Below are 27,733 nucleotides of genomic sequence, written 5' to 3'. Positions count from 1 at the left end.
GGCGGCGGCGGCAGCGGCGGCGGCAGAGGGCAGCGGCGGCCCCGCACCGCGGTTACTGCCCTCATCCGTTATCGCTGTTTGGAGCCGCCTCCTGCCCCAACCGCCCCGGAGCGGTGGTCCCCGGCCCAGCGGGCGAGGACAGTTTCTGGCAGAGAGGGGCGAGCGCGGGTGCTGAAGGACTGAGCCCACCGTGATGGAGAGCCCAGCGCCGGCCCCAGCGCCGGCCGCCAAGCCCAAGTGGGCCAAGGCAGCAAGGCGCCCGGCAGCCCACCCCAAGTACTCAGACATGATCGCGGCCGCCATCCGGGCTGAGAAGAGCCGCAGTGGCTCCTCCCGCCAGTCCATCCAGAAGTACGTGAGGAGCCACTACAAGGTGGGCGAGCACGCCGATGCCCAGGTCAAGCTCTCCATCAAGCGGCTCCTTGCCGCCGGTGTCCTCAAGCAAACCAAAGGGGTCGGCGCCTCCGGCTCCTTCCGCCTAGCCAAGGGCGACAAACCCAAGAAAAAAACGGCCCGGAAGGGCAAGAAGGCCGTCAGGAAAGCTGGAACGCCCAGGAGAGCAGCTAGACCCAAGAAAGCCAAGTTGCCAGGAAAGAAGCCCAAAGCTGCCGCCAGGAAGGCCAGAAAAAAGCAGAGGACCACTCCAAAGAAAGCCAAGAAGCCAAAGACTGTTAAAGCCAAGTCACCGAAGCCATCAAAGCCCAAAAAGGCAAGGCGGTCGAAACCCAGAGCAAAGTCCAGCGCCAAGAAGTCACCTAAGAAATGAAGTCTGGAGGCTCGTATCTGGACTCTCCCTGTTTCTGTAAATAGTTTTTGGCTTTATTTTTCCCTCTTTCTGTTGCAATTTATAAAGAATTGATCTATTCCTGCCTGGAAATAGTTAAAATAATGCAATTACTGAAAGAAAAAAGGAACATCTTTGGTATGGAGAGTTCTCATTTTTAAGAGTTACTGGATTTGGCTTTTATTTTGTTGTCATCTCAGAGATTTCTTGTGTGTGCGTGTGTGGTCTTTTTTTTTTTTAACTTTGTGTTGGGAGTGAAGGTGAATCCATGTGTATATTGAGGTCATAAAGGATCTGAATTCCTGATCCTGCCTCATCTGTCAAGAGGGCTGTGTATTAGTTGGGCTGGCCAAAGTCTCTGCCCATGTCAGAGGGTGGGAACGGGAAAGCCTGCAGGGAGAGAGATTTAAAAAAAAAAAAAATCCCTTTGGCGGGAGCTTGGTGCCCCCTGAGCTGGCTGTGCTGGGCACAGGATAATTCATTTAACCTCATTCCAGTAGGCTGCAGCATGTTATTACTAGGGCCAGGGGAAGAGTGGCTGGGATGGGGATTTCTTAGATCTCTCCATGTAGAAGCATGGGCAGGAGTTGGGGGTCTCTCTGCCAGGGATTTTGCTGTTTCAGGGACACCAGGAGAGCTGCTATCAAACAAGCAGCTTTGGGCTGGGATCGAGGGAGTTTTTCTCCTGGAATTTGCAAAGTGTGAGGCAATCTCTGGTCGATGGGGTGTCTCCAGTAGAAAAGCATTGCTAAGAGAGCCACAGACTTTCCAGGAGGAAGCAAAGGGGCCCTCTGCACCCCACTCCTTGATCTCCCCAAGTCCCTATCATGGGGTCAAGACACGGGGTGCCGACTCAGTGGGGGTGAGGTCTGGCTGTGGGCAAGGGGGCCGTCTGCCCTGTCCAGTTTGGCACTGGGGCTGCCTGTGGGGCGATGACAGAGTGCCTGCACCACAACAGGGACTCTTCGGATGGGGAAGGGGAGGACGCAGAGTGGGTCCACTCAGGCTGTCTCCACATTTGCTTCTTAGGAGCTGGAGCAGCACGATGCTCTTGCTTGAAGTTTGCTCTTTTCAAAGGCAAGCAGTAAGGGGCTGACCTTAGGGGAAAAAAGGACAAACATGGCTTTGGAGTGGGTTTGCTCACTGTGGATGAAAGGGGCCGTAGGGCTGGAGCATTGCAGTGGGCAGCCCCTGGGCTGGGTGGGGGTGGGCGGCTGGGGTTGCACAAGGCACAGCTCCCATGCATGGCCCTGCCACTGCCCCAAGCCCTCACTCAGTGCCCTAGACAGGGTCGGCACAGCTCTGGGGCCAGCCTGGGCTGTGCTGGACCATCCTGAGGGCTGGAGCTGGAGGGAGGCTGCTGGCTAGCCCTGCTGCCCAGGAGCTTCTGACAGCCTTGGACAGGAGATGCCTAAACCAATTGGGCTGTGCATGCCCAAATCCCATCAACCTTTGGTTTCTAAACCGCTAGGACCCTAAATCTGTTGAATCTGATGGTCCCAAATCCCATGGGCTGGCATGGGGGGGGGGGGCAAATCACTGTTGGCTGGAGATGTTTAAATCCCTTGGACACCAGGATCCTCAGTCACCTGGGTCTGCAACACCTAAATCTAAGGGGGCATTGGTGCCCAGTTTTGTTAGTCTTGCTGTGCCAAAACACCTTGGGCTTGTCATGCCCAAACCATGCTGGGCTGGTAGTTCCCAGGTCCCACTGGCCCAATGATCCTAAATCACTCAGACAGAAGATGCTCAAGCCTCTTAGACAGCAAGGTTCCCAAATCACATAGTTCAGGGTGCTCAAATATTTGGCCTTGAACAAGCTAATCCCTTAGGGCTCTTGTTCAGAAGACCCTTGGACTAAAGGTTTCCAAATCACCTGGTCGTAACAGCCTAAACCCCTTTCAAGAGTCAGGTGCCTAATCCTCCTGGACACAAGGTGCCTAAACCTCTCTGGCCACAAGATCCCTAATCAGCTACTCTGGAGGTACCAAAATTCTTTGGACAGAGGTGGCTAGTCTAGTTGGGCTCTTTGTGTCTAAACCCATTGGGCCTGTGGGTCCCAAATTCTTTCAGCTAAAGGCATTCAAATCCCTTGGGCTCAGGCACTTAATCTCCTTTGGCTGATAGTTCCTAAACTGCTCAGACTCAGTGATCCCCAAACACCTGTGTTGGATGAGCCCAAACTGATCTGGTTGTTGGTGCAGAAATCCCATGGGCCTTTGGTTCATAACCCCACAGTGGTGGACACCCCTAAACGACTTGGACCTTTGGATCACAAAACAGCTAGGCTGAGGACCCCTTAGACATCCTTAGATGGGGCACCTAATGATCCTTGGCTGGTTGAGCCTCTCTCCCTTTGGCCTGTTGTCCCAAAATCCCTCGGGCTCTAGAGCCTAATGCCTTGGGCTGCTCATTCCTAAACCCTTTCAGTTTCTAAATCATGCAGACTGGATTCACCCTTATGCTGCAGGGATCCCAGCTCACCCATGTTGGAGCACCTAAACCCCTTGGGCCAGAGGCCCCCATATCACCTGGGCCAAAATCACCTGGCCACCTCCCAAAGGAGATGTCCAAGTCCTTTCAGCTGGAGGAACCTTAATCTCCCAGGATCCTAGTCACACCAGCCAAGAACCAAAATCCCTTGAGAGCAAGGTGTCCCATCCCTTTGAGCTGGGGGCTCCCAAACCCATCTGCCTTCAGGACCCCAAATTGCCAGGACTGGAGTCTCTGGAGTCCCTTGGGGAGCCTGTGGGGCCAGGACCACCCAGTGTGGGGGGCCGCCCAAGAGGGTCTGCAGGTCTGTCCTCCAACATAGTGTGTCCGGACCCTGTCTGCTCCCAGCGCGCAGCCTGGTACCACACAAGATGAAGCTGTGCTTTGACATGAGCCTTTCCCCAGGATCCTGGTCGCAGCATCCTGCAGACACATGTTAGTGCACCCTCACCAGGGCACTGCGATGACTGCAGTTTTGGCCTCGCTTGCTAATAATCCCACTTGACAAATGCAAGAGCTGGGATATTTACCATTTGTTGTCACCTGGCTGGCCTCAAAGCCCTTTGGCTGCCCTTGAGATTGGACTCAGAGTGTGATGCAGCCCCTGGTCGATAGGATGCCTGCAGCAGGAAAGAGCCACAGCCTTGCCAGGAGGGGAAAAAGGGGCTCTCCGCACCCAGAGGTGGCAATTGCCCCCCTCACTCCTCAATCTCCCCAGGTCCCCATCGTGGGGCTGAGACACGGAGCGCCAACCCAGCAGGGGCGAAGTCTGGCCATAGCTGGGGGGCCTCATCCCTTCCTGGCTCCTGCCAGCACTCTCCCTGGGCCTGGAGGAGAAGCAGGGAAGACCATGGCTGGTGCTGGGACAAGAGGGTCCCGAACACACTCTGCTGGAGGCGCTCGCACCGTGCGGGCTCCTGACACCTGAAACATTTCAGCCTTTTGGTCCTAAACCTCTGGGGCTGAGAGCTTTCATCCCCCGCAAGGACTCACCGACATGCTCCCCACCTCCGCCCCCGCGGCACCTGGCCCTTTAAGCCCCGTAGGCCCGGGGGGCGGAGCCTCCTCGGCGCGCTTCCATTGGCCGGCGCGGACACGTCCCCCGGCGCGCCGGCGCGCCCTACGCGGGGGTCCCCCGGCGGCGTGGTGCGGCGGGATGTGGCGCGGTCGGCTGGTGCGCGCGGCGCTGCGCGGCGGGGCCGGGGGCACCGGCGGCTCCCGGGGCGCCTCCGGGGCCGCGGCGGCCCAGCTCCGCCGTCGCCTGGAGGGCGAACTGGAGGGCATCCGCGGCGCCGGCACTTGGAAGAGCGAGCGGGTCATCGCTTCTCGGCAGGGCCCCCACCTCCGCCTGGCGGGCGGCGGCGCCGGTGCGTCGGGCAGCGGGGAAGGGGAGCGCGGTGGGGGCCTCGTGTCAGCCCCGGCCTCGAGTCGGCCCCGGCCCCGGGTGCAGGGCAGCCGGGGCCTGAGCGCGACGCCTGTGCCCTCTCTTGGCAGGGATCCTCAATTTCTGTGCCAATAACTACCTGGGGCTCTCCAGCCACCCGGAGGTCATCCGTGCCGGCGTGGAGACCCTCGAGCAGTTCGGTGCTGGTCTCAGCTCTGTCCGCTTCATCTGTGGGACGCAGGTACGGGCTAGCTAGGGAGCCCTGCCAGCCTGTGCCCTTCGGCTGCTCCCACCCTCGCTTCCCACCCTCCCGCCATACAGGCACCTTCTAATTCCCAAGCAACCGTCAGAAAGCTGCCTTCCCCGAGCAGCCGTGGGCCATGCCGAGGAAGGCCATGTTCCCCCCGCCTCCCTCGTTACCCACGGTAGGTCTCCCAGGGCCAGTCGCATGCCCCGGCCCGCTCTGTGGGCCTGTGATGCTCTCACACTGCATGATGTTGCAGCCGTGCACCCCTGTGCTCCCTGGCTTCCCCACCTGATTCCCAGTGGAGCTGGTCTTCCTTCTCTGTAACAAGCCCTTTGGCTTCTGCAGCAAAGGTGGCCAGACTCTGTATCTCTGCTCCATACAAATCTCCCTTCTTAGAGGCCACACTGAGGCTCCACTCTCTGTGTGCCTCTCAGCACTCACACATATGCCCAGGCACATTTACAGTTTTAGGGTGCACATGGCCACACAGAAAAAGCCTGCTAAGCCCTGTCTCATCAAAGACCTGAAAATAAGTCAACTTAAACCATTAAAACCCCAGAGTGGAAAACCAAACAAAACAGCACTCTGAATCTGCCAAATGAATGTCATTTCCCCCTTTTTAAGGGTCAAAATTACAGCTAGTCTGACTTGAAACAGCTCTGCCAAACCTATCTCAGTTTATCCCTGCTAGAGGCCTGGTAACTTCTTTTATAGCCCTGTTTAGTTATGTGCAGAGAAAACTCACAGCTGCTCCCCTGTGGGTAGGGAGCTTGGAGACTCCATGCTGTGTTTCTGACATCCAAACTGATAACCACATTTTAAGGCCACATTTGTGAATGTTTTCTTAAACACAACTAACTTCTTCCCCACAAACATTTTCTGGATAAAATATGGCTATTTCCTCCCTTGCAGAGAACATCTAACAGCTCCAGGCAGGCAAGTTTTTTCCCCAGTCAGTGCCACTCTCTCCTTCTCTTTAGAGCATACATAAGGATCTGGAGGAGAAGATCTCGCGTTTCCACCAGAGGGAAGATGCCATTCTCTATGCCAGCTGCTTCGATGCCAACGCTGGTATCTTTGAGGTTCATAGCACTTTAGTTGTGTGTGGTGGAGGGAAGGGACAGCAACATCTTTGCCAAGTCTTCCAAAGGCTCTGATGTGAGCTCTGTAGCACAGAGAAGCTGGCCTGTGACTGGTGGTGGAGAACCCTGACTTGGTGCCTGGTGCAGTGCCCTTAGACTGGCAGAGCCCACAGGCCATGTGGAGCTGTTTAATCAACCTTTGCCTCCCCCTTCCCCACTGAGTCCCAGCTGTTTGCTTTTGGGGAGTGCTAGGGCAGTAGTGCTTCCATTTCCTGGGAAGTTTACACTGGCTGTAGCTCTACCTGGGATTTCCAGGCTCAGGTATGTGTGTGGGAAGCATGATGCTTCTGGGAAGCATCAGGTTGCCTGCTCCCAAACCATGCAATGCATCAGCCTTCTGCAGCTTATACAATGCTTACAGCAATGTGAAAGCAAAGAACCCTTAGATTCCCACTCAGATGAGATTTCTGGGCAAAAAGAGGGGGCATCCAAGGATGTGTTGTGAGAAAGGTCAAAATGTGTAAGATTCTGCCTGTGGTGCAGAAGCAGAGAGCCTGCATATTGGAGGGACTGCCAAACCCCCGGGCAAATGGGAATGGAATAATAACTTACATAACGGGGATGGAATAATATCTTTGGGTCATGCATGTCTGTACTCCCCCTCTAAGCACAGGGTAGGAGGAGGGGGTGGAGGGTAATCCTAGGCTTGCTGGGGAAGGGGAGTGAATTTTTGAACTCAGAAACCACAGGCAAGAGTTTGGTCTAAGGAAGTCAGGGGAGAATGTGGCTGGGAAGGAAAGTGCGAAATTTAGCAATGCCAGGAAAGATATAGTAGCTGGAATCAAATGCAACCTGGCCATCTGCAGTGAGAGAGGCTGTGCGATTTCAGTGAGGTGGCACCCTCAAGCAGAGGATGATCATTTTTGTTTGGCCTGGGCAGGCACTGCTGACCCCAGAGGATGCAGTGCTGTCGGATGAGCTGAACCATGCCTCAATCATCGACGGGATCCGCCTGTGCAAGGCTAACAAGTACCGCTACAAGCACATGGACATGCAGGACCTGGAGGCCAAGCTGCAGGACGCACAGGTACAGAGGTGTGCTGCCACCCCAAGGGTGCTCCCTTGGCCATACTACCAGTGCAGTAACCAGCCCCAAAGGATGAGCTTTGCCTTTTCCGGTGCAATAGGCCCCCTCTTCCCTGATCAGCACTGATAAACACTGAAGGCGGGGAAGCAGCTGGTTGCTCCCATCTCCATTAGAGATATCCAATTCCAGCAGCAAGTGGGCCAAGGGCTGCATTCCAGTCTCCTTTGCCAGTCTTTTGCCACAGGGTGACATTTTCACCATTGCAGAATGTTCCTCTCCCTCAAACAGAAACATCGCCTGCGACTGGTGGCCACTGATGGTGCCTTCTCCATGGATGGCGACATTGCACCCCTGAAGGAGATCTGTCGGCTGGCCGAGAAGTATGAGGCCCTTGTTTTCATTGACGAATGCCATGCCACAGGCTTCCTTGGGCCCAATGGCCGGTACGTGGCTGTTTCACTCCTGTTTCTCCACCCGACCCTGGCTAGCTCTGAGGCAAGGCAAAAGGTGGTGATGACTGATGGGTTTTTGTGTAGGGACTCCTGAAGCCACCATTTCCTGATGGCTTCACACCCCACCTCTGCCTTGGTCTTCTCCTCCTGGTAATACATCTCTTTCTTCTGGTTGGGCACACAGCGTCTTTAAAGCAGAGCCTTTAGCATCAACCCATCCCAAGAGAACAGCTGCTTCTCTGTGTGTAAGGAATGGTGTGGCTACCTTATCTCCCTCTCCTTGCAAGCACTGGCACAGAGCACAGTTGGAGCTCCTGATTTTGGAGCCTTTTGCCTCAGCAGCTATCACTTTCAAATGTTTGGGGTTTGGAGGTTTTGTGGTTAGCTTGCACAGTTCGATTAATTTCTTTGAATTCTCCAGGTGCCAAGCAGTGTACTTGCTGCAGGTCTCTGCTGAGAACAGACACCTCAGGTGCTTGTTTTATCAGGCATGGGAGCGCCAAGTGCTCTGTTGCGTGGTCCTTCCTGCTCTCTCTACTGAAAGACAGCAGGAGACCCATAAGATCCACGTGAGGGAACATGTGTAGGAACAAACAATCGGTCCCTCTTCAGATGGAGGGATAGCGCAGGAGTGACAAGATAGTGACAAGATAGGGGAAAGCTACATCTGAAAAAGCCAAAAGTTGCTCTATAAAGAGCTCCCTTCCAGCTCTGGCCTCTCTGGAAAGTTTGCGTGTGGAAAGCAAGCAAGTCCAGATCAAGCTGTGAAATGAGTGAGAAGTGGGAACTGAAGCAAGAAAATTTGCCTTGTTTCCTCATCAAGGCCATGGCAAATCCATCAGGCTGGATCAAAATGATGGTACAAGGAGCAACTTTTAAGAGAAAAAGACCATTCCTGGTGGCCCTTCATCACTAACAAAAGAGATGATTGTGCTGAGCTTTTAGAGCTTCCACAGGCTGTATTTGTATTGAGCTTTCTTAAATTCAGGCCTTCATAGGGAAGAAGAGTTGGGTTGTTCTGTCTGTCCTGTAATCTTCCTTTTTTGGAGGACAGTAGCCATCCTGTGAGGTTTGGTAGGCCTCGTCCCTCTCTTGCAGTGGTCTCACTAGCTGCAAAAGCAATTGTTTGAGTCATGGCTGCATTGAGATGTGTAAATACACAATTGCTTGAGAAAGAGAGAATGGTTATTCAGTGTTTCAGGAATTAAATTAGTCTCACCGTGTCCCTCCATCCTCACATTCCTGATGCTGCTTTCTACAATACTGTTTCAAGAGGACCAGCAGGAAGGCTGGGCAGCCATGCTCCATCCTGCTTTTTTTGGCTGAGGGAGACAGAGCTGCAGTTTGCCATGTCCTGTTGGTTCCACTAGCGTAGACCTTAGCATGAGTTCTTTAGGCCTGTGTTCATTTAGGGTAGCACATCAGTGATGTGCACAGCCCACCTTAAAGGACAGTGACTATTCTAGGCAAGGAACTGTTTTTCTTGATGTATGTGGGCCTAGAATTGTCATTTTAAAGGTGTGTGGAAGACCTGCATCAATGGCTGGCATTCTGTTTTGGGCCATTGAACTTCTGTGTAGGAAGTTTGAGCACCCTCCTAATCTGGAAGAGGAGAAGAGTCCATTCTCTTACCTTGGGAGATCCCAGCTTAGCCTTTCTGCAGGATCAGGGAAGGCCAATGCTTAGGTTGAGCTAGCACTGGTGGAGGGAATGTTCCTCCTTTATCAGAAGGGGGGACACCAGAGACGTGGCTGGTGCTGCTTTGTTTCCCTTGTGGTATTAGGCATGGAGCAGCCTCCCTCATGTGTGATGGCCTGATGGCCTGACCAATAATGGGACCTTCCTTTCTTTCTACAGTGGTACTGATGAGCTCCTGGGAGTAATGGATAAAGTCACCATCATCAACTCCACCCTGGGAAAAGCACTTGGAGGAGCTGCAGGTGAAGTAATTTCCCAGTGCAAAGCCCTCCATGCCCTAAAGAACCCTTCAGTGTTTTCTTCCTCTGTCTAATGAGAAGGACAAGAAATGCATGTTCTCCTTTTTCTCTGGGTGGCATATGAGGCTTAGTCTGGAACCCTGCCACAGGGTCAAGGGAGGTCCTGCCATGGGCTCCCTCTGTCATCTTCATCATGAAGTTGCCCTTGAGGTCAAGGTGAAAACTCTTGTTAAAGGCATCAGCTGTGATTTTTTTAGGCCTGGTTTGTACTGAAATTCCAGGTTTCCTGCTGTAACATAACGGGGTGGCTTTATGGAGGGACCCCAGTCTGAGTAGCTTACCTTGGGTATGCCTTCTCCATTTCTCTTTCCTCCATCCCCAGGTGGGTACACGACTGGCCCCAAACCCCTCATCGATTTGCTCCGCCAGCGCTCCCGCCCATACCTCTTCTCCAACAGCCTGCCCCCCGCTGTAGTGGGCTGTGCATCCAAGGCCCTGGACCTGCTCATGGAGAGCAACACCATTGCACAGTCTATGGCTGCCAAGACCCAACGGTGAGGGGGCCGTATCTCTGCTTGCTTCCTGCCTTTTCATCCTCTTCCCCACCTGGGGTGGAGGCATGGGGAAGAGATTCCTCAGAAATGCTCTGTCCCCGTGTGTTTATTCACCCTCTGCTGATAGCCATGGAGGCAGTTTGCAATTCACGTCTGGGAGAGTCTCAGGGGAAACCACAGAATGTGCATGTACGTGCCAGACAGATGTGTAGACAGATGTATCACATCTGGATGCTCTATGAGCTGAGACAGGTCTGCCCCCCAAGCAGCTGCAGCTGCATAGAGCTGAGCGGGAAATGGCAGAAGGTCACACCAAAAAAGAAAAAGATCCCTACCTGCACATGAAATGTGCAGTGCAGTGTCCAGCTGTCAGTGGCCTTGGTGGCCAGTGGTCCTGCAGTGGAACAAAGGAAGGGTCCCCAAGGAGAGAGATGATGGGCTTTTCCTCTTCCTCTCATTCTCCTCTCCAGATTCAGAAGCAAGATGACTGCAGCCGGCTTCACCATCTTGGGGCAAGACCACCCCATCTGTCCTGTCATGCTTGGGGATGCTCGGCTGGCTGCAGTGATGGCTGACGACATGCTGAGCAGAGGTAAACTGGGGAGGGAGCTCTGGATGCAGACACGTGCCTTGATTGAAGGGATGTCCAGTGGGGCCACCACCATCATTCCTCCCCCAGAGGATGTTTTGGCTCACTGACCCTTCTGGGAGGAAATCCGTCCATTCCTGGCTTCACATTCTTTCTCTTTTGGGAGAGTTTTACATTAGTCCTTTTGCCCTGCCATGCTGAACACTGTCCTCATCACTGGCCCTAACCATCACTTCCATCACATCTTGGGAGCATATGCCATTCACTTTAAATACCCACAAGCTTGGTAATGTTTAGTGAGGGGGAAGTTTTTATGGGGGGCCAGAGAGGGGGAGCTTTCAATCACCCACTACCACATCAGCCTCCTTCCTTCCCACATAGCTCCAGCTCTCCATGCATTTCTCCTCTCCAGGCATTTATGTCATTGGCTTCAGCTACCCAGTGGTCCCCAAGGGAAAGGCCCGCATCCGGGTCCAGATCTCTGCTGTGCACAGTGATGAAGACATTGACCGGTGCATGGAAGCTTTCACTGAAGTGGGACGGAAACATGGAGCGCTGCCCTGAGGAGCCAGCTAACACCTTCTCCGTTGACCTTCCTGCCCAGGACCAAGACAAGTGCCTGTACTGGGGGAAAATGCTTGAGCAGCACGTTGCTGAAAGCAGTCCCCAAGGCACTGTAGCCTGTGGGCAGCTCTGGCTGCTGTATTGTGCTGGCTGTGGCATTGGCAATGGTTCTTGTGTCATTAAATGTTCCCTGCAGTACAGCTGATGTTTGCTTGGCTCTTGCTTTCCTACCTAGGAGCTGGAGCCCATCTCCATCCTCCTCTTCCTGCAGCTGGAACACTCTGCATTATTTGGCTGTGTTTTTCCTGCAGCCTCAGTCTGGGTAGTGAAACACTACAGCTCCTGGGGTCTTGTGCTGATGCAAAGTTAGACTTGCTGATATGACTGAGGTCACTTGGTTCCTCCATGCTCTCCTGCAGGTCTAGCAGCATTAGCCCAGCAGATCTGCTTACTGTAATTCCCCACCAAGGTAGGAGGATTTCGTGAGCTGCATGTCAGCCATGCACTTTGTCCCTCAGCTATGCACACCACTGGCAGCTGGTTTGGGAAAGAGGACATGGGCTGGCCGAAGTTTCAATGGTCCTTTCTCCTCTTCCCAGGAGAAGGGGAAGTGGAAAGAGAAGGGGTTCCTTTCTCTTCCTCTCCTCTTCCTCTTCTCAGTCTCAGGTACTGAGTGTGATGCTCAGCTGGTCTCCAGGGCCAGCTCTAAGGCTTTGCCTGTTGCTGCCCTCACTGCATGCAGTGCAGACTGCAGTGCTCTCATGTCTGCCCTGTGAGCTGCATTTTGCCACAGAGAGGCTGACAGGAAGCAGGGAGCCTAGTGCATGGCAGGCCAGCAGCACAGCTGCCCGGGTTGGTAAGAGGGTCTACATCTGTCTGGAGCTGAGAGCAGGAGAGCAGGTGACAGAAACCCGTAATTTTGCTCCATTAACTGCAACAGCAGAGAACACACAGCAGTCTGGGATCTCTGAATTTGTCCTTCCAAGCTGCTCTGGGGTAGTGATTTAACACTCAAGCAAGCACAAGTGGGCTCCGGCATCTCCCTTACTGTTTTGTTTGCACTGTCTTTGCTTTAGATGAGAAACTGTGTGTCTCACTGTCTGTCTAACCCCATGCTGAACTGAGTAACAGCTACCTGCAGCTTACAACAGACTCTAGCCAAGATGTCCTTCTTGGGCACAAGGGTATGGTGTGTTTGGGTACCAAAGTATTGTATCACATCAGCAAATACCTGCTCCTAAAACACTACCTGCTGTAGGCACCCAGAGATTGACGGCAAGGAGTGAGCTGTCAATTAGTCCATGGAAATTAATCCAGGGTTGCAGTGGTTTACGGCAAAGTAAAACACAGTAAGGGTTGAGGAGGGTGAGGAATGCATTTTCCATGAGGCTGACGCAGGCTCTTGTTAGAGCAGCTAATAGTTTAACTGTGTGCCTCTTTCTTCTTTCCCTCTGCAGGGATCTGAGCTCAGGTTACTGACAGGAACTTAGACAGTTCCCTCTGTGTGGCTCCAGGCCCTGGGGGTGCTACACAGACTCTCCCCCTTATCAAAGGGAATTATTTTGGGAATGGGGCACATCTATAGTGAATAGCCCCTTGCAAAAAGGAACTGTGACCTTGGGGATGTGGCGTCTACCCAGTTTGCGCCCATGGCGGAGCAGTAGCACCTGGGGGCTGTGATGGCTGGAGTTGTGCCTCCAGGCTTTGCTTCCCCCTTACGCACTCCAGACCACAGATCCTAGGGCCAACCCATGCCTGGGGTGGAGACCAGAATCTGCAGGACAGATTCTATCAAGTTAGGCTACATGGTCATGGGAAAGTGGGAGAATGAGCTCCTGGTTTTAAATGTGATGGTGCTAAAAGCTCAAGAGAATATTTGCCTTGTTACCGCTCTCTGTGTGTCCCTGGCAATGCCTCTGAGCTTGATGGGGCAGCGCCAGCAGAGCCTTGGCGGAAAGGGCTTGTGCCACATGCAGACAGAAGGCAGAGTGGCCATGGTCACTTGCAGATGGCTGCAGGACGGTTTGGTCTCTGCAGGAAAGGGCAGGGAGTTGCACTCAGGCCCCCATTTGCAACCTGGAAGAGGCAAAGCTTTAGTTTGATGGTCTCTGGAACAAAGGATGTGAGTCCCTAACCCAAAGCACTGCTGTTTCTAGCCTGATGCATTCACACCCCCCCCTTTTCTCCTCTCCTTGCACATCTACGCTGCACGCCTCTACCATGCTCTCCCCTTCCTCGGTCCTGCTCTTCCCGGGTCTGGGCACCCTTCTCTCCCCTGGGCCAATGCACCCAGTCCTGCCAATGCCTTCCCTCTGCTTGGGCCAGCATGGCCTGAGCAGTTTAACTGTGCTCCCACTTTCAAGCCCCCTCGCAATGTGAGAGCAGCCTTACAAATGTCTGCCTGCCCAGCTCTGAGCCTCTCTTCAGCAGGAGAAGCATCAGCCTCCCTCTGTTGCAACACACATATACTTTGTCACACACACTCCATCTTCTTTTCTTCCTGCTCTCATCTCCAGATGCCTTGATCTCTCCCCTCCATCTCTCCCAGACCTCTTGGTAGCTGACCCTTTGCACTCTCGCTGCTTCTTTTGGCTGCTTCAAGGCCAAGCTCTGCAGCAAATCGCGATTTCCACAGCACCAAGAGCTACAGCGCTCTGGGAAGGCAGGGGGGTCAGATGATCACGTACTGGGAATGAATAATGCAGTGCCTATTGACTGTAAGAGGTGTGTTAATATTTCATTCCAAGCCAAACTCTTGAGTTTTCTGTTTTTTCAAGGTTTTCTGACACATGTCATATCTGCAGTTCTTCACAGCTTTTAGCCCAGTAATCAAAGGACTTTTGCTTCTCAGGGGAACAGAGATGCAAACACCAGCTTTTCTGGTTGCAGTTCCCACCCTGAGCTCATTTGAGCCATCTCAGACCCTATACGACTCTTTACTGATCCACCTCCAACCTGAGCTGCCCAGCTGCATGCAGTGTGGTGATATGGTTTGCAGTTCCCCATGTCTCTGCTGTTGTACTGTGAAGTACAAGATTGTCCTGTCCCGTATCATTTTCATATGCACACACACACACACTTCCAGTCCTGGGTTCCTGCCTCCCCCATTTCCTTCCTCTGTTCTACCACCAAATAACCCTCGCTCTGTCACTGCATCTTAGTGTTGGAGTTGGCCCCCTTTCTGCTAAAATGCTCTGGCCCCACTCCATGCCACACAACTTCCATCTTGAGATGTGACCCACCTCTCTCTGCTCCTTCCCTACTGCTTCACTGCAACGTGGTCTCTGGTCCCACCATGCACAGGTTGCTCACGTCCCTCTGCCCTTGCTCCTTGCCTACTACCCTGCACGGACAGACAAGCACACTGCAGCTAGCAGCAGGCTTGTGCCCTGGTTTGGGCCAAGCCCAGTGGGGCTGATTGCATTAATGGGACTCAAGCTACAGTTGTGCCCATGGCTCCAAAATTTCCTTCATCTCCTTTTGCCTAGGGAAGCGCTGAGCTGTGCGTGCATGTGCAAGTACGTTTTCCTGGTGGACTGGAGAAGCAGGATCAACCCAGTGGCAAAGTGGAGCCTTCAGCAGGCTGCTTTGACTGAGCTTCTTTGGGCTGTGCCGGGAAGCCCAGCTGACCCCGTCCCAAGTCCTTCGCTGGAGATAAACGCCTGGGAATGCCAGGCGTGCACAAGGACTCCCAGCGTAAACAACTCCCTGTGCTCGCAGGTGAGGGGTAAGAGAGCCTTTTCCCCTTGCCTGGGGTGCTATGGCAGTGCGGGTCCGGAGCCAGCCCCACTTTTTTCCCACCGGGTCCCCGTGGCATCAGCAGGGACCCCCCAGCGCGGGGCCAGCAGACGGCGCAGCACGGCCCCCTCCTCCATGCTGAAGGAGACAGCCGGCCCCAGCGCTGCCGTCACCCCAGCGAGGGGGGGTCTTGCGAAACAGCAATGGCCACTGGTGCGCCCCACTTTGTTCTGCTGGCACTTTATTTCTCCACGCGAATGAGCACGCGAGCAAGCCTCTGCGAGCCCTGCTGCCCGCCAGCGTTTCCATGGTGCCTCGGCCTTGCGGGGCTGAAACCACGCGGCCATTTCCATCTCCTGGCGGCTTCACTGGAGGAACAGGCATCTGGGGAGGGACCCGCTTGCAGCCCCGAGCAACCACCTCCCTCCGCTTCCCGCTTTGGCCCCCAGGGCCCGGCAGCAGTGCCCCCATCCTGCCCCCCACTGCTTGCGCCGGTCCCCACTTTCCCCCATTCCCAGGGACGGACCCGCTCGCCGCACCCCACGCGCCACCGTGGGAAGCAGCCCCCTCCGCCCTGTCCGAGGCGCCCGTTACCGGCAGGAGCACTTGCAGGCGGCCACGACCGGGTAGGGGAACTGCCGCCAGGCGCACTGCTGGGGGCCGGGGGCCAGGGGCCGGCCGGCCCAGCAGTGCCAGGCCAGGAGCTTGATGTGAGTGAGCTGGGCCGGGTGGCAGGCCATGCCGGGGGGCCAGGAGCAGCAGGCGGGGCCGGCGTCGCAGGCAGTGTGGCGCACCCAGCGGGGCCAGAAGACGGGCCCCAGGTCCACCCAGGCGGAGGTCAGGCGGCATGCGGCCCGGTCCACCAGCCACTGGCGGAGGCGCCGGGCCACGGCGCGGCTCAGGTTGCCGGGCAGCCCCTCGCCTGGGGGCAGCAGGACGGGCAGCTCCAGGTCCTCGGCCTCCCGCCACAGCTTGCGCCGGTAGCGGCCGGCGCCCTCCGCCAGGTCCCGGCTGAGGGCCTCCAGGTTGTCGGCGCTGGCATTGCGGCCCCGCGGGTCCTCTGGCGACATCCAGAAGGGGTCGTAGGACGGACCCAGGAGCTTGCGGAGCCGCGCGGGCCGCAGGTGCTTGGGCTTGGGGGAGTAGTGGTAGTCGTCGGGGGAGAGGGACAGGCTGTAGGGCCGCACCGGGGCCGAAGGCCGGGCCCGCAGCAGGCGGACGGCGGGGTCGGGGGTGCCGGGCGGCAGCAGCGGGTCCTGGCCGAGGGGTGGCAGGTCCTGCGGCGCGAGAAGGCAGCCCACGGGGCCTGGAGCACCCGGCAGCAGCGGCAGCAGGCGGGTGAGCAGGAGGACGAGGCAGTGGCGGCCCTCCATGGCGAGCACTGCTCCTGCAGGCTGCCCCTGACGCTGTGGCAGGCTGCCGGCTGGGCACGCCGCCCTGTCCCCTCCCGCTGGTTATCACCGCATCCCTCCAGTGGGGAGAGAGCCTTCCCCTTTTCCCTAGTTACAGCGCCTGATACCGCAGCCGCCCGTGGAGACACAGCCAGCCGTGCGGAGACACCCCTCCTGGACAAGGAGGAAGGAGACGGGGGAGGAGGCTGTGCTGCCCAGAGTGGGGGGTCACGGGCATTGCAAGGTCGAGGGGTGTCGCTGCCAGGGGATATTGGGGGAAAATCCACCTGGGGGTAGCAGGGAGGATGCAGGCTCGGTCCACAGGGCTTGGGGGAGGAGAGGTGCCGTGTTAGAGGGTGCTGTGGATACAGGGCAGGGAGGTCTTCCACCAGGGTGGTGCACGAGCCGGCAGCCCCTGTGAGGAAAACGCCACGGGGTCAAGGGCCCGGGGGCGAATTCAGACAGCTGAGCACTTCCGTTTCAAAACTGCGCCAGAGAAGCTACCTCCACCAGCCCTGCCCCAGGGAGAAGGGGCTGAAGTGGAGAGGAAGAGACTGGTGTGTTCTCCTCCCTTGCATCCAGCCTGTCCATTTTGCCTTCCAGAGCGGGCTGTCGAGCCACTGTGATTCAAAGAGACATCTGGGCCCTTCCCAACAAACCCCAAAGGGGAATGAAGAGGCAGCAGATGCTCCCCACTCGCTCAGTGGCCCGACAAGGCCACTTCCCAGCAAACAGGCCTGTTCCCATGGAGATGTGGGATCTGCTGAGGTGTACACATCTCCGCTCTCCGATCCTAGCCATGCTTGCTGTTTCTTTCCCCTTGCTCTGTGGAAGGGCCAGCTGCAGTTGGGCTCATGTGGCAATGCAGGCCTTCCTGGGAGGGGAGGTATTGTCAGGGGCCCGGGTCACCTCAGAGATCACAGTCTTTTTGCCTCACGTCTCCTCAAACCCCTCCTGCATCTCTGGTGGCTTTTGAGTCTTCCCAGGAAAAGACCACCAAGCCACTCCTGGCTTACATCTTCTTTCTTCCAAATTCACGTGTTCCCCCCACCAATGAGCTACACTTGGCCCCAGCCTGTGCAACTGGAGGCCTGCAGGGCACATGTCCCATCACAGAGGTGAATGCAGCTGCAAAGCGGAAGGGAAAAGAGGGCTGCGTGGGTCAGGGTTGCCTCTCCTCACGTCAGCTGGAGCATGTGCCTTACCAGGCAGTGCTAACAGAGTACAACCTCTTGAAAAGCCCTCTCTGGACAATTCGCCCACACACATCACAGCATCTTGGCACAGCGAAATGCTGGAGAGGTGTCAGACCTAGGCTAGGCAGAAATCAAAAGCCTGCTTTCGCCTTCTTCCTGGGGGTCTGCCATTATGGGAGAGACTGAGGAAGAGTCTGGTCTGTGATAAGGCACTTTTTGCTGTTCTACTAATAATTAATTAATAACATCTAATGATAATAGTTAATTTCTCATTCTTCAGAAGGTTCAGATCCATATCCCAAGGATGGGGCAGGAAGGGATCAGGATAGCTGTGATGGGATGTACATGTTTCCTGGAGGTGTTTGGAAACACTTCCTGAAGACCCAGAGGAGACAGAGTCTCTGCAGGGCTTGCCAGGGTCTGTAGGAATCTCTGTCCATCTCCATCCTTCTTCTCTTATGGAAGAACGGTGCAATTTTTCTCCACAGTCCCTGCCTCACTGGAAAGGGGAAGCAGCTGAACCCACAGGAAGGCTGGACAGAGAGGAGTTAACTCCAAATCCAACCTCAGGGAGAGGGGAAGGAAAAAAAAAAAAAAAGATCAATGGATCAGCAGCAAGAGCAGAGGGAGGAAAAGGGGGAGACAGAGAGAGAGTGAGAGGAGCTCAAGGAGAGAGCAGAGTGTGGGAGTGAAAAGAAAGGAGCAGAGCTGGTGGCTAGCAGAGACGCCGGGAAAATAGAGCTGGGTAGCAGAGCACAGGCAGGGGTGACGGCACTGCCCAGACCAATTCTCTGTGGCCTGCATCCCGCAGGGCAGCGGGGCTGCCTCCTCCTTGCTGACGCTGCCTGGGCTGAAGGTCTCTCCTGAGAGAGTTGCGAAGCAGCAGGCCCTTCCTCCCAAAGGTGAGTGCCAACTTCCCAAGTGGGGGGGCAGCCCTGGGCTCTGTTAGCAGGAAGGAAGCCGGTGCCCAGAGATGCACTGTAGCCTACATGCAAAGTGTGTGAGCACACTGGCCTCTGCCAGAGCAGGAAGATCCCATGGGGCCAGGATGGAGCAGATAGTTATTAGTGGGACAGAGGGGACCACAGAGCCAGAGATGACCTTTTAGTACAATACAGAAAGGCTGTGGGGAAGGAGAAGCAGTGTGAACTGAGAGATGGGGAAGCATGGGGTGAAAGAGCTTGCACTATCCAAAAAAGAGTTAATTGCATTTCAACAGTTGCTAGATAACGGTGTCTTACCCTCTTCGTTGCTGCTCAGTGAAGGACAATTTGTTCTAAAGATAGAACAATAAGGCAAAGGCTTTTTAGGAGATAGGGTGTTTGTGCTCCCTGCCTGAGAGCTGTGTTCTCAGTGTTGGAGGAAGTTTGCAGCAGATCACAATACCCCTCTCCTTGAGCTTTGGGATAAATTGCACTCTTTTGCAATGATTATCACTTTGTGCTTCATGATGCTCTGGGGTCTCCCCCTGCATCCTCTCCCACATCACACGGACAGGCACTTGGCAGCACAGTACTGTGCAAAGAGCAGAGGAGAGACCAAGCAGCAGCAGAGTATGAGTGAGTTGAGCCAGGTCCCAAGGGCAGGATAGGATCCAGCAGCTGATTCCCCTTTCCTGTGCCATATCTACTGCGTCAGCGATCCCCCAGACCCTCAGACCATGGTCCATTGCCACTGTCTGCATTTCTTGGGACCCTTTGAACTCAGAACTGAAAACAGGATAAAGGTGATACAGTACAAGGTGAATCACTTCTGCCAGCTGCTCACACACTGGTTTAGCCTCCACCATCCCAGCCTGCTGCCTGCTCTCAGCATCAGGAAGAGCTTTTCTTAGTTGCATCTCCTACATTGAATATTACTATGCAAACAGAGCAAAGGGGTAGCCAGGCCCAGTGTGGATGTGGTCCCAGCTGAAAGAGGCCCAGAGTTCCCCTGGGGCAGGAGCATGCCAGTGTGCTGTTGTTGAGATGTGTTATCCTGCATGGTAGGCATCATGTCCTTGCTGGCGCTGGTGGCACAGTCCTGGCGGCTGATGTGGTGGAGGGTGAGGGTACCAGGACTGCTTGCAGCCCACTGGAGCCACATTTCCTGCATCTTTGCAGCCCTCACTGAGCCTTGTTGAACACAAGCTGAGATTAAAACTTGCCAAAAAGAGAAATCCCAAGAGGTTTAGCAGCTTTGGGATTTTATAAGAAATGTAGAGACAGTCAGGTGGTGTGGCAGAGGGTCCTTCAGAGGCTGGGAGCAGAGGAGATGCCATGGTGTGAACATGAAACCAGGCAGAAAAAAGGTGTTTTTCTCTCAACTCACTCCAGCTAGGCAGTTGTGGGCTGACTGATCCCAACAGCATTCTTGGCAGTGTTGTCACAAGGATATTGATGTCATCATTTAATCAGCTCATTAGAGGCTGACATCTTGGGGAGAAACGTGGGCATCAGCAAAGGCCTCACTCCGCCACTTGCTCACAGTAGAGAGCAAGGTTTGAGTCCAGCTCAGTGCCATTCCTCTGCAAACCTCTTAATCTCCCAAACACCTCTCTAAGTTGGTCACCTCCCGGCTCCCTCCAGCTATGGGTTTGCTGTGACCAAATAGGGTGTTGTGTGAATCTCTGTGGATCTTGGATTGTGTTCCCCCTCTGCACACATTCCCAACACCATATTCCAAGTGGGGAGCAGGCAGAGCCTCCAACCGCTCTCAGAAGGCACAGGATACACAGGCACCCAGGGATCAGGCACCAGTTCTAGGGCCAGGGCTCTGGAGGACAGATCAATGCTGGGCCAAGTGTGGAGACTGCGGACAACGCTGAGTGGCATCTGTGCATCTACAGCAATGCACAGTCTGGACCTGGAAGAGGTGCTGTTTCTCTCTTTCTCCCCACACAGGCTGGCACTGTCTGATGGGGGGATGCCAGATGGTTGGAACGCCTCCTCTGATAGCCTGGAGATGGGAGCTGCAGGGATTATTGTGCCTGTGATCTTCTCCCTCATCTTTCTTCTGGGCACTGTGGGGAACGGGCTGGTGCTGGCCGTGCTGCTGCGTAATGGCCAAGTGAAGTACAACACCACCAACCTCTTCATCCTTAATCTGGCCATGGCCGACCTGTGCTTCATCGTCTGCTGTGTCCCCTTCCAGGCCACCATTTACACTCTGGATGGGTGGCTCTTTGGGCCCTTTGCCTGCAAGGCTGTGCATTTCCTTATCTACCTCACCATGTATGCCAGCAGCTTCACCTTGGCTGCGGTCTCCGTTGACAGGCAAGTGACCCTTCGCCTTTGAGTCTCTTAGCTCAAGGACCTTTTTTTCACCCCTGACTAAGGATTAAGAGAAAGGCCAGTCCTTACCCCATCCAGTGCCCTATAAGAAGCAGACAGAGTCTCCCCAGAAGCAGGGCCTGTGGAACCAGCCTTCATCTTTTACTCCCCATCTCCCCGTGCCTTCTCTCAGCACCTAGTCAGGCTCGTGGTCTGGTTACCCAGCACTTTTCCTTCCTCACTTTTTTCAGGAGAAGCGCAGGCACACACTGGGGCTTGGTGTCTGCTGGATAGAGCCAAGAGCACCAAAGGCCCAGGGCAGCAATGTGCCGGAGGAGAGACAAGGTGCTGTCTGGGTCTTGCGTCTGTCCTTTTCTTCCCTGATTCAGGAGGCATGCTGCTTGCGCTGCCCAAGCTAGAACAGCAGAGAGGGTGAGGGAGATCCTGCCACTGCCATTGTCCTCCAGTCACTATGTGAATTCAACATAATCATCCCTCCTAAGCAGTGGAGAAGGGTGGAGATTGGTGGCTGTATGGTAAGGGATGTGCAGAAGGCAGCTCCATGGGGCAGGAAGGCAGGGATGTAACTTACCCACCCATTTTGTTTGGTCTCTCCTCCCTCCCCTCCACACCAGGTACCTGGCTATTTGCTATCCACTGAAGTCCCGGGATCTTCGCACCTCCCGAAATGCGGGAGTGGCCATTATAGTGATCTGGTCGCTGTCGCTGCTCTTCGCGGGGCCTTATCTCAGTTACTACCAGATTGTCCATTACCATGGGATGCCCATCTGCGTCCCTATCTGGGAGGACCAGCGCCGAAAGATTTTGGACATCCTCACGTTTGTCTTTGGATACCTCCTGCCTGTGACTGTGGTGAGTCTGGCATATGCCAGGACCATCAAGTTCCTGTGGACCTCCGTAGACCCCCTTGAGAGGATCTCAGAGGCCCGGAAGGCTAAGCGTAAGGTCACCAAGATGATTGTGGCAGTGGCCATCCTGTTCTGCCTCTGCTGGCTGCCCCACCACTTGATCATCCTGTGTTTCTGGTTTGGCCACTTCCCCTTCAACCGAGCCACTTATGCCTGTCGCCTGGCTTCCCACTGCCTGTCGTATGCCAATTCCTGTCTCAACCCTATCGTCTATGCCCTCATCTCCAAGCATTTCCGCAAGCGTTTCAAGCAGGTCTTCACCTGCCTCTTCTTCCAGAACAAAAACAGGAAAAAGAAGAAAAGAGTTGGAAATAAAGTCCACGTGGTCAATGTGGGCAAAGGTTTCACCAACAGCACCAGAGGTTTCTATAGAGGCCACACCAAGGTGACCCAGCTCGCAGAGGAGAATACCAAGTCCTGCCCCGGTCCACTGAAGAGGGACCCTGAAGATGCCAGTTACACCAGAACATGGCCTCACCAGTCACAAGATGCTATGGTCTCTGTTCAGAAGGGACTGCTGGAGGAGGAAAGTTTGGCAACAGCTGGCCACCCCCTGGCTGTGACCCCTCCAAAGAGAACTGCAGAGTTTGTGACTGTTCACTGCAGATGAGCAAAGTGAAGAAACCTGTTATCCAGCATATGAGTAACTGCTCTATTTCCAAATGGGCAGATAAATGTGGGGCAGTAGGGAATGGTCACAGCAAAGCCACCAAAAGCTCCCGAGGGAATGCTTAACCTGTTGCCCAGACTCACTTGCCCACACCATTCATCTAGGATTGGCACAATCCACCCATACAATGCAGAGCAGAGGAACATATTAATGGGATACCAAGTGATCTAGGTGGTGTTCTTGCCAACGTGTTTTAAGACCTCCACTTCCTACTTCCTAACCTGCTAATTTTGTGTAGCGCCTTGAAGCTCCAGGAGGGAAGCAACCAAAATGAAAACATCCTGATAGGAAATCCAAGCTATGGAAGACACTTCAAAGCATGGGTAGGAAGAGTGCACGTAGACCTCTGTGTGAATACAGTACCTAGCAGCCTCTCTTCCTGGCAGGGTTGGGGTGCTGTGGACAGGCCCAAGCAGTGAAATACCATCCCCTGCCCCTGTGCCTTTCTTTTCCTATGATCCATGGGCAGGTCTAATCCACCTTCCCTCCTTCCCTAGCCCCTGCAACCAGATAAGAGAGGGCCTTATCTACAATACTGTCCCACGTACAAGGAAGTCAGCCGTTTGTATCAATAGCTTGATTATACTGATTCTGCTGCAGTCACTAGTCATATTCAAATTATTTATGTCACAGCAGGTGAAGAATGGAAAGGTTTGTGTGCTGACACCTCTGTGTGCTCTCCACCAGTACCTGTGGATGCTCTGATGTTCAAGGTGGAAAGGATCATCAGTCCAGTCTCTTCCCTCCACCCTGCACAAGCAGGAGACATTTCCTAGAGCTCTGTTCCACCTGGCTTTAACTCTTGCAAGCACATCCTGCAGGACACTGTCCCACTTCCTTGTGCCTCCTGCTATTCAGAATTATTTCCTGATAGTCATCCTCCATTCTAAACAAACTCCATAACTCCTCCCTTTACCATGTTATTCCACCTGACTCATCACTCTGCTTACTTTCTATTTACTTATTTCAAATTCCTGAAGGACAGCTGCCTCATCTTTTGATCTTGGTAAGCTACATGGAGCTTCATCTCTTCCTTCTGTCCCCAGCAATCCTCTCTCTGGCTAGCCCTTTTCTGAACCACATCTGGTTTGTTGCTACCTGGTTTTCACATCTCTCAAAGAGCTCCAGGGTCAGCAGATGTTTCCTTTCCCTATGGCCAGCCACAGCAGTTTCTCTTGTCATTGGTGGAGTGGCACCTGTCACAGGGCTGAAGGACTTGTTCACTGAGTGGTGATGTTATCCGGTGGTATTAGCCCCATGTCTTGGGCTTACTGGCTTGGCTAGATTTTTTTCTTCTATGTAATGACAACTGTGATTGAATTGATGTCTGTCACCAAGCAAAAGAAAGTACCCAGCGAAACCCAGCTGAGAAATGAGCTAGGGAGCCAGATCACAGTTGCAATGGGACAAGGGGGAAGGTGTGAGATGGTCCTGATTCATACCCATGGAGAAGAAACAGCCCCATCACACGCATGTACACATAGTTTAATCTTATCTCCTCAGTGCCCCTTTTTACCTGACTGAGAGGGTTTCCAGGAGAGCATGAGGCCAATGCTGCTCAGTGGGTTGGGACATCTTCCCAAATGGCCACTTCTGTGGGGTTACCATGAGACCCGTGTCCACCTGGAGGGACTGCTTCCTCATGTGAGCACCCTTCAGCCATGGCAAAACTTCCCCTTGCTCTGGCCACTGTCACCTTCCCTCCCACCATGCCCTAAGCAGCTGAGGAGGAGCATTTGGTTGTGACAGCAGCTGAATGACACCCCCACACCATGGCCGAGTGACTCCCCAGCATGACTGTGGGAAGGACGGGAAGAGCTGCAGGGACAGGGGGAACAAAAGATCACATTCACCAGGAGGTGCTGAAATTTCTCCCTTGCTTGACCTGAATAAACACTTGTACTTTCTTCTGTCTGTTGCATTTGCTGTGTCCTGGCTGCACTCTCTGCCTGACATGCAGCTCTCCTATTTGGGCTGGAGGCAATGGAGACTGTATGAGCTGTCTGACCAGTCTGATGCACCTGAGTCACTAGTGGGGTACCATTTGTTTTATTTGACTTTGCAGACACTGCAGAAGTCAATGGAAGAAGCAGAGCTGAGGGTTTGAAGAAGGATCCTAGAGCACCACTAATGTTCAATATACAGTCATAAGAGATAGAGAGAGACATAGAAGCAGAGAGAGGAAAAAGGAGTGATGGAGAGAGAACAGATGGGAGGGGAGCAATATATATAATAAATGTATGGGCTGGGCAACAAGGAGATTAGAAGGCGGGCGATATTCACTAGGACAGAAAACAGTGGTGAGGAGAAGGCATGCTAAAGCAAGGGGGAAGAAGCAGAGGGCAGAAAAGAGGGCATCAGTGAGGCAGGAAGCAGTGTGCTGGCAGAGCACCCACATTTTGGCAGGAGCCTTTTTCCCCACACACATGCCCAGAAGTATCACACTGCTCCAGAGCTGGGTGAGCATCATTCAGTCTCATGGGGTCCCAGCCCCATGGCAGCTTTTGCCAGCATTTCTCTGCATCACCAGCTTGCTGGAGAAGCCCAGAAAAACATCCTCCAAGCAGGGCCTTTGATCAGTCTAGGAACTAAGGCGACAAGCTGTGCAGCAAGTGTCCCCCTCTCCAAACAACTCCCTGCCTCGGGGCTGTGTCACAAGGGCACACTGAGGAAGGGAGCTGGCGGCACTTGCATCACTACAATAACTTCATTTCCATGGTGCCTGGCAGACCCGACCCCCGAGCATGCAGCTGACAACGCAGCTCCATCAATGCTGAAAACCAGCTCTTTCTAGGCAGGAGGAGGCTGCTGAGGAACCCACAGAGATGGGGCAGGAAGGGAAGAGTGCTGCAGCCAACGGAAGACAAAATGTTCCCAGGGAAAAGGGAACTACCAGACTGGCAACAAAGCAAGGACAGAGGGGGAGGGCTGTCCCTTTCTATCCAGGCCAGGTGGGCAACCAGGAGGCAGGGGGGAGGCCCCTATTGCAAACACTTGCAGGAGAGTCAGGAGAGGAGTGCCATGGGAGAATAGAAGTAATCTCCCTCCCCATTTCACTCCTCCTCCCCTGAAACAAGATGCTGCTGGCAGAACTTGCAGAGGGAGGAAGATGCATTGAGTGTTTCAGGCCAGATGTAGTCATGACAGGAGTGAGGTGGGGAAGGGGACCGAGCAGGGGCACTCTGCTTTCCCAGGATGTAAAGTCCATGTGCTGCACGTACCACTATGACAACTGCCTTCTGCCTCTCTAGCCGCGCCCCCCCCCCCCCCCCCCCCCCCCCCAAATCTGCCCTCTGCTTCCAGGGAGATGGGAAAACCAGGGCAGGGTCAGAAACACTCTGGCGACATCCGTACCAGCAGGCACTCCAGGAGCAGGGCAAGGCCCACACACTGTCGCCCCATGGCTCATCCAGCTTTTGGTGACGCTGTGGGACAAGCCCAGGAAGAAGTCTTAGCAAAGACACAGGCAGGTCACCTAAGAGACTGTGAAGGGGAAAAAGGACTGCTTTTGCCTGGCCTTGCAAGCCCTGAGGAAGGGGAAGGGACCTGTCATGGAAGGACCTCTGTGGTGAGAGATGAGGGAGAAACCTCTGTTAGCATCATGCTTCCAGGAGACACCCCCAGGGGCTTTGCTTTATTCTAGGAGTGGCAAAGAGTGTCAGGCCCACAGTTTACCCTCACTGAGATGGCTTTCTGTTGGCAGAGTTCCCATAAGAGATGAGCTCCTTTGTTCAAACCTGTTGCGCTGAGCTCAAGCACCTGAGAGCTCCTCTGCAACCTCCTCCGAAATCCTGCAGCCAGTCCAGGATGCTGCAGCATGCTTCAGCTGCAAAACAGTAAACCTGCCACTCTCCCAGGTAGACATTTACTTTAAAGTTTATATGATCTCAGTGGCCTTCCTTTTCCTTAATTACACATGCCATTTAAATAGTGCTGTGCAGCTCTTGAATGTGTAACTTCTAACGTGATGCAGACTTCTGCACAAATAATGCCCTAATATTAGGTGAAAAAGAGGAAGCTTGGCAAAACATGCTTAGTGAAAGCAGTGACACTGCGGGACACCCCAGACGGTCATGCTAAAGAGCTCAGCCAGGAAATGGTTACAGACCTTTGTGGCAGCAGTAGGTTTCAGAGTGAACATGTTTGCCAATCACCTCTCCTTTGGAAATGGTTGGCTTCCCCCTCCACTCCACAGCTGCCACCAGCTGGTGTGTGCATGGAGTTACTCTTCCCAGCAAAGTCCTACCAGCTGACTTTCCAAGTACAGACACAGATGTGGCAGATCCTGTAGGCTAGAGATCTGCAGGGATCATACTGTTTGCTTTATAGCTAAATGAAAACAGTGAGGCACACCAGCCAGGAGATAGGAGCGCTGACACCGGCAAGTCTGCAAGGGATGCTGGCGCCAGAGGTGCAGCTGGCAGGTTAACCCCTCCAAGATGCAGGCTTGCACTATAGGTAATTTGCTGACAGCCTGCTGATTGTTGGGAGCTGATTGCCAGCATGAGCCTGCGGCAAATGCAGAGTCATCGGAGGCAGCACAGTCCTCATTGGTGGTGTCCTGAGCTCTGCACGGGCTCCGGAAACCACCAGTGCCCTTGCTTCCACCGGTGCACAGTGGGACCTCAGAGAGGCAGCCAGCAGCTGTGGTCAAAAAATGAAGATTTTTGGCATCTCAGGGAGGGAGGGGACTGAAGCTGTCTCTGTGGCTCCTGGCCCTGCTCCGCTCCAGCTCCCTACTGACAGGGCTGTGACGTTCCTGTCCTGCCTGACACTGTTGGAAACACCCCATCCTTGTCCTTCAACACTTTTGGGCCACAGGGAAGCCAGTAGTTCCCGCTTTATGCCCCCAGCCCTGGCCTTGCTGAGCCAAGGGAGCCTTCCCAAGATGCCTTCCCTCTCCTGCGAGCTTCTGGCTGATCTGCCCTGTCCCCAACAGTGGAGGATGCAGTTTGTTGGCTGCTCCTTAGAAAGTGTATCCATCTGCAGATCCCTTCTGGAAGGGAAGGAGAATTAATGACCTGACACAGCTGTCTCAGCTCAGAGACTCCTCTGTTAAACTGAAGACAGGGTTGTGGGCACTGTGTGGCTGGGATGGGGGAAATCAGACAGCAAGGGGAGCTACAGGGCTTGCAGAGCTCTGGTGTGTGTTAGCTGCCCTGGGCAATGCCATAGAGCCACAAGTCCCCCCCCTTATTTCTCTTCTCTTCCCATCCCCTGCCTCTGCTTGCAGAAATCTTCCCTTACTGCTTTGTCCTGCCTGCTTTTAAAATTCCCAAGAGATGTGGTATTTCTAACCCCCGCTGAAGCTGTTGCACAGCAAAGGCACCTCTTTCCCCGCACTGAGGTCAATTGAATTTTTGTGCTGGGCATTACTGTGTTTTC

General features: G+C 54.3%; 4 protein-coding genes across 5 annotated transcripts; 3 read left to right on the top strand and 1 right to left on the bottom strand.

Moving 5' to 3' along the window:
• On the top strand, positions 1–967 carry LOC112990688 (histone H5). The gene has a single exon (XM_026112577.2). It carries the CDS (start codon positions 194–196, stop codon positions 764–766), a length of 573 nt encoding a protein of 190 aa, XP_025968362.1. The 5' UTR covers positions 1–193; the 3' UTR covers positions 767–967.
• A 3,414-nt stretch (positions 968–4,381) lies between these two features.
• On the top strand, positions 4,382–11,373 carry GCAT (glycine C-acetyltransferase). Its single transcript, XM_026112607.2, has 9 exons — positions 4,382–4,644; positions 4,772–4,902; positions 5,889–5,990; positions 6,931–7,077; positions 7,366–7,520; positions 9,387–9,469; positions 9,849–10,020; positions 10,491–10,612; positions 11,022–11,373. Exons 1-9 carry the CDS (start codon positions 4,434–4,436, stop codon positions 11,171–11,173), a joined length of 1,275 nt encoding a protein of 424 aa, XP_025968392.2. The 5' UTR covers positions 4,382–4,433; the 3' UTR covers positions 11,174–11,373.
• A 4,128-nt stretch (positions 11,374–15,501) lies between these two features.
• LOC112990682 (noggin-1-like) lies at positions 15,502–16,286 on the bottom strand. Its single transcript, XM_026112572.2, has one exon. It carries the CDS (start codon positions 16,282–16,284, stop codon positions 15,502–15,504), a length of 783 nt encoding a protein of 260 aa, XP_025968357.2. The 5' UTR covers positions 16,285–16,286.
• Positions 16,287–18,152: 1,866 nt separating this feature from the next.
• GALR3 (galanin receptor 3) lies at positions 18,153–24,255 on the top strand. Of its 2 annotated transcripts, XM_026112570.2 has the most exons (3): positions 18,153–18,400; positions 20,381–20,752; positions 21,385–24,255. In XM_026112570.2, exons 2-3 carry the CDS (start codon positions 20,403–20,405, stop codon positions 22,286–22,288), a joined length of 1,254 nt encoding a protein of 417 aa, XP_025968355.1. In that variant the 5' UTR covers positions 18,153–18,400; positions 20,381–20,402; the 3' UTR covers positions 22,289–24,255. The 2 variants fall into 2 exon arrangements, with proteins under 2 accessions (XP_025968355.1, XP_025968354.1); XM_026112569.2 differs by lacking the exon at positions 18,153–18,400 and having other exon boundaries at positions 18,410–20,752.
• Positions 24,256–27,733: the final 3,478 nt, after the last annotated feature.

Source organism: Dromaius novaehollandiae, chromosome 1 (assembly GCF_036370855.1).
Source record: "Dromaius novaehollandiae isolate bDroNov1 chromosome 1, bDroNov1.hap1, whole genome shotgun sequence".
Classification (NCBI taxonomy): Eukaryota; Metazoa; Chordata; class Aves; order Casuariiformes; family Dromaiidae; genus Dromaius; species Dromaius novaehollandiae.
The sequence above is the reverse complement of the archived record's forward strand: the minus strand, read 5'-3'. Positions and strand labels throughout refer to the sequence as shown.

Excerpts from the sequence above, each read along its gene's own strand:
- LOC112990688 (XM_026112577.2), top strand. The coding sequence starts at position 194 with ATGGAGAGCCCAGCGCCGGCCCCAGCGCCGGCCGCCAAGCCCAAGTGG.
- GCAT (XM_026112607.2), top strand. The coding sequence starts at position 4,434 with ATGTGGCGCGGTCGGCTGGTGCGCGCGGCGCTGCGCGGCGGGGCCGGG. Across the intron at positions 4,903-5,888 it reads GCTTCATCTGTGGGACGCAG|AGCATACATAAGGATCTGGA; the intron begins GTACGGGCTAGC and ends CCTTCTCTTTAG. Across the intron at positions 10,021-10,490 it reads ATGGCTGCCAAGACCCAACG|ATTCAGAAGCAAGATGACTG; the intron begins GTGAGGGGGCCG and ends TCTCCTCTCCAG.
- LOC112990682 (XM_026112572.2), bottom strand. The coding sequence starts at position 16,284 with ATGGAGGGCCGCCACTGCCTCGTCCTCCTGCTCACCCGCCTGCTGCCG.
- GALR3 (XM_026112569.2), top strand. The coding sequence starts at position 20,268 with ATGCTGGGCCAAGTGTGGAGACTGCGGACAACGCTGAGTGGCATCTGT. Across the intron at positions 20,753-21,384 it reads GCTGCGGTCTCCGTTGACAG|GTACCTGGCTATTTGCTATC; the intron begins GCAAGTGACCCT and ends CCTCCACACCAG.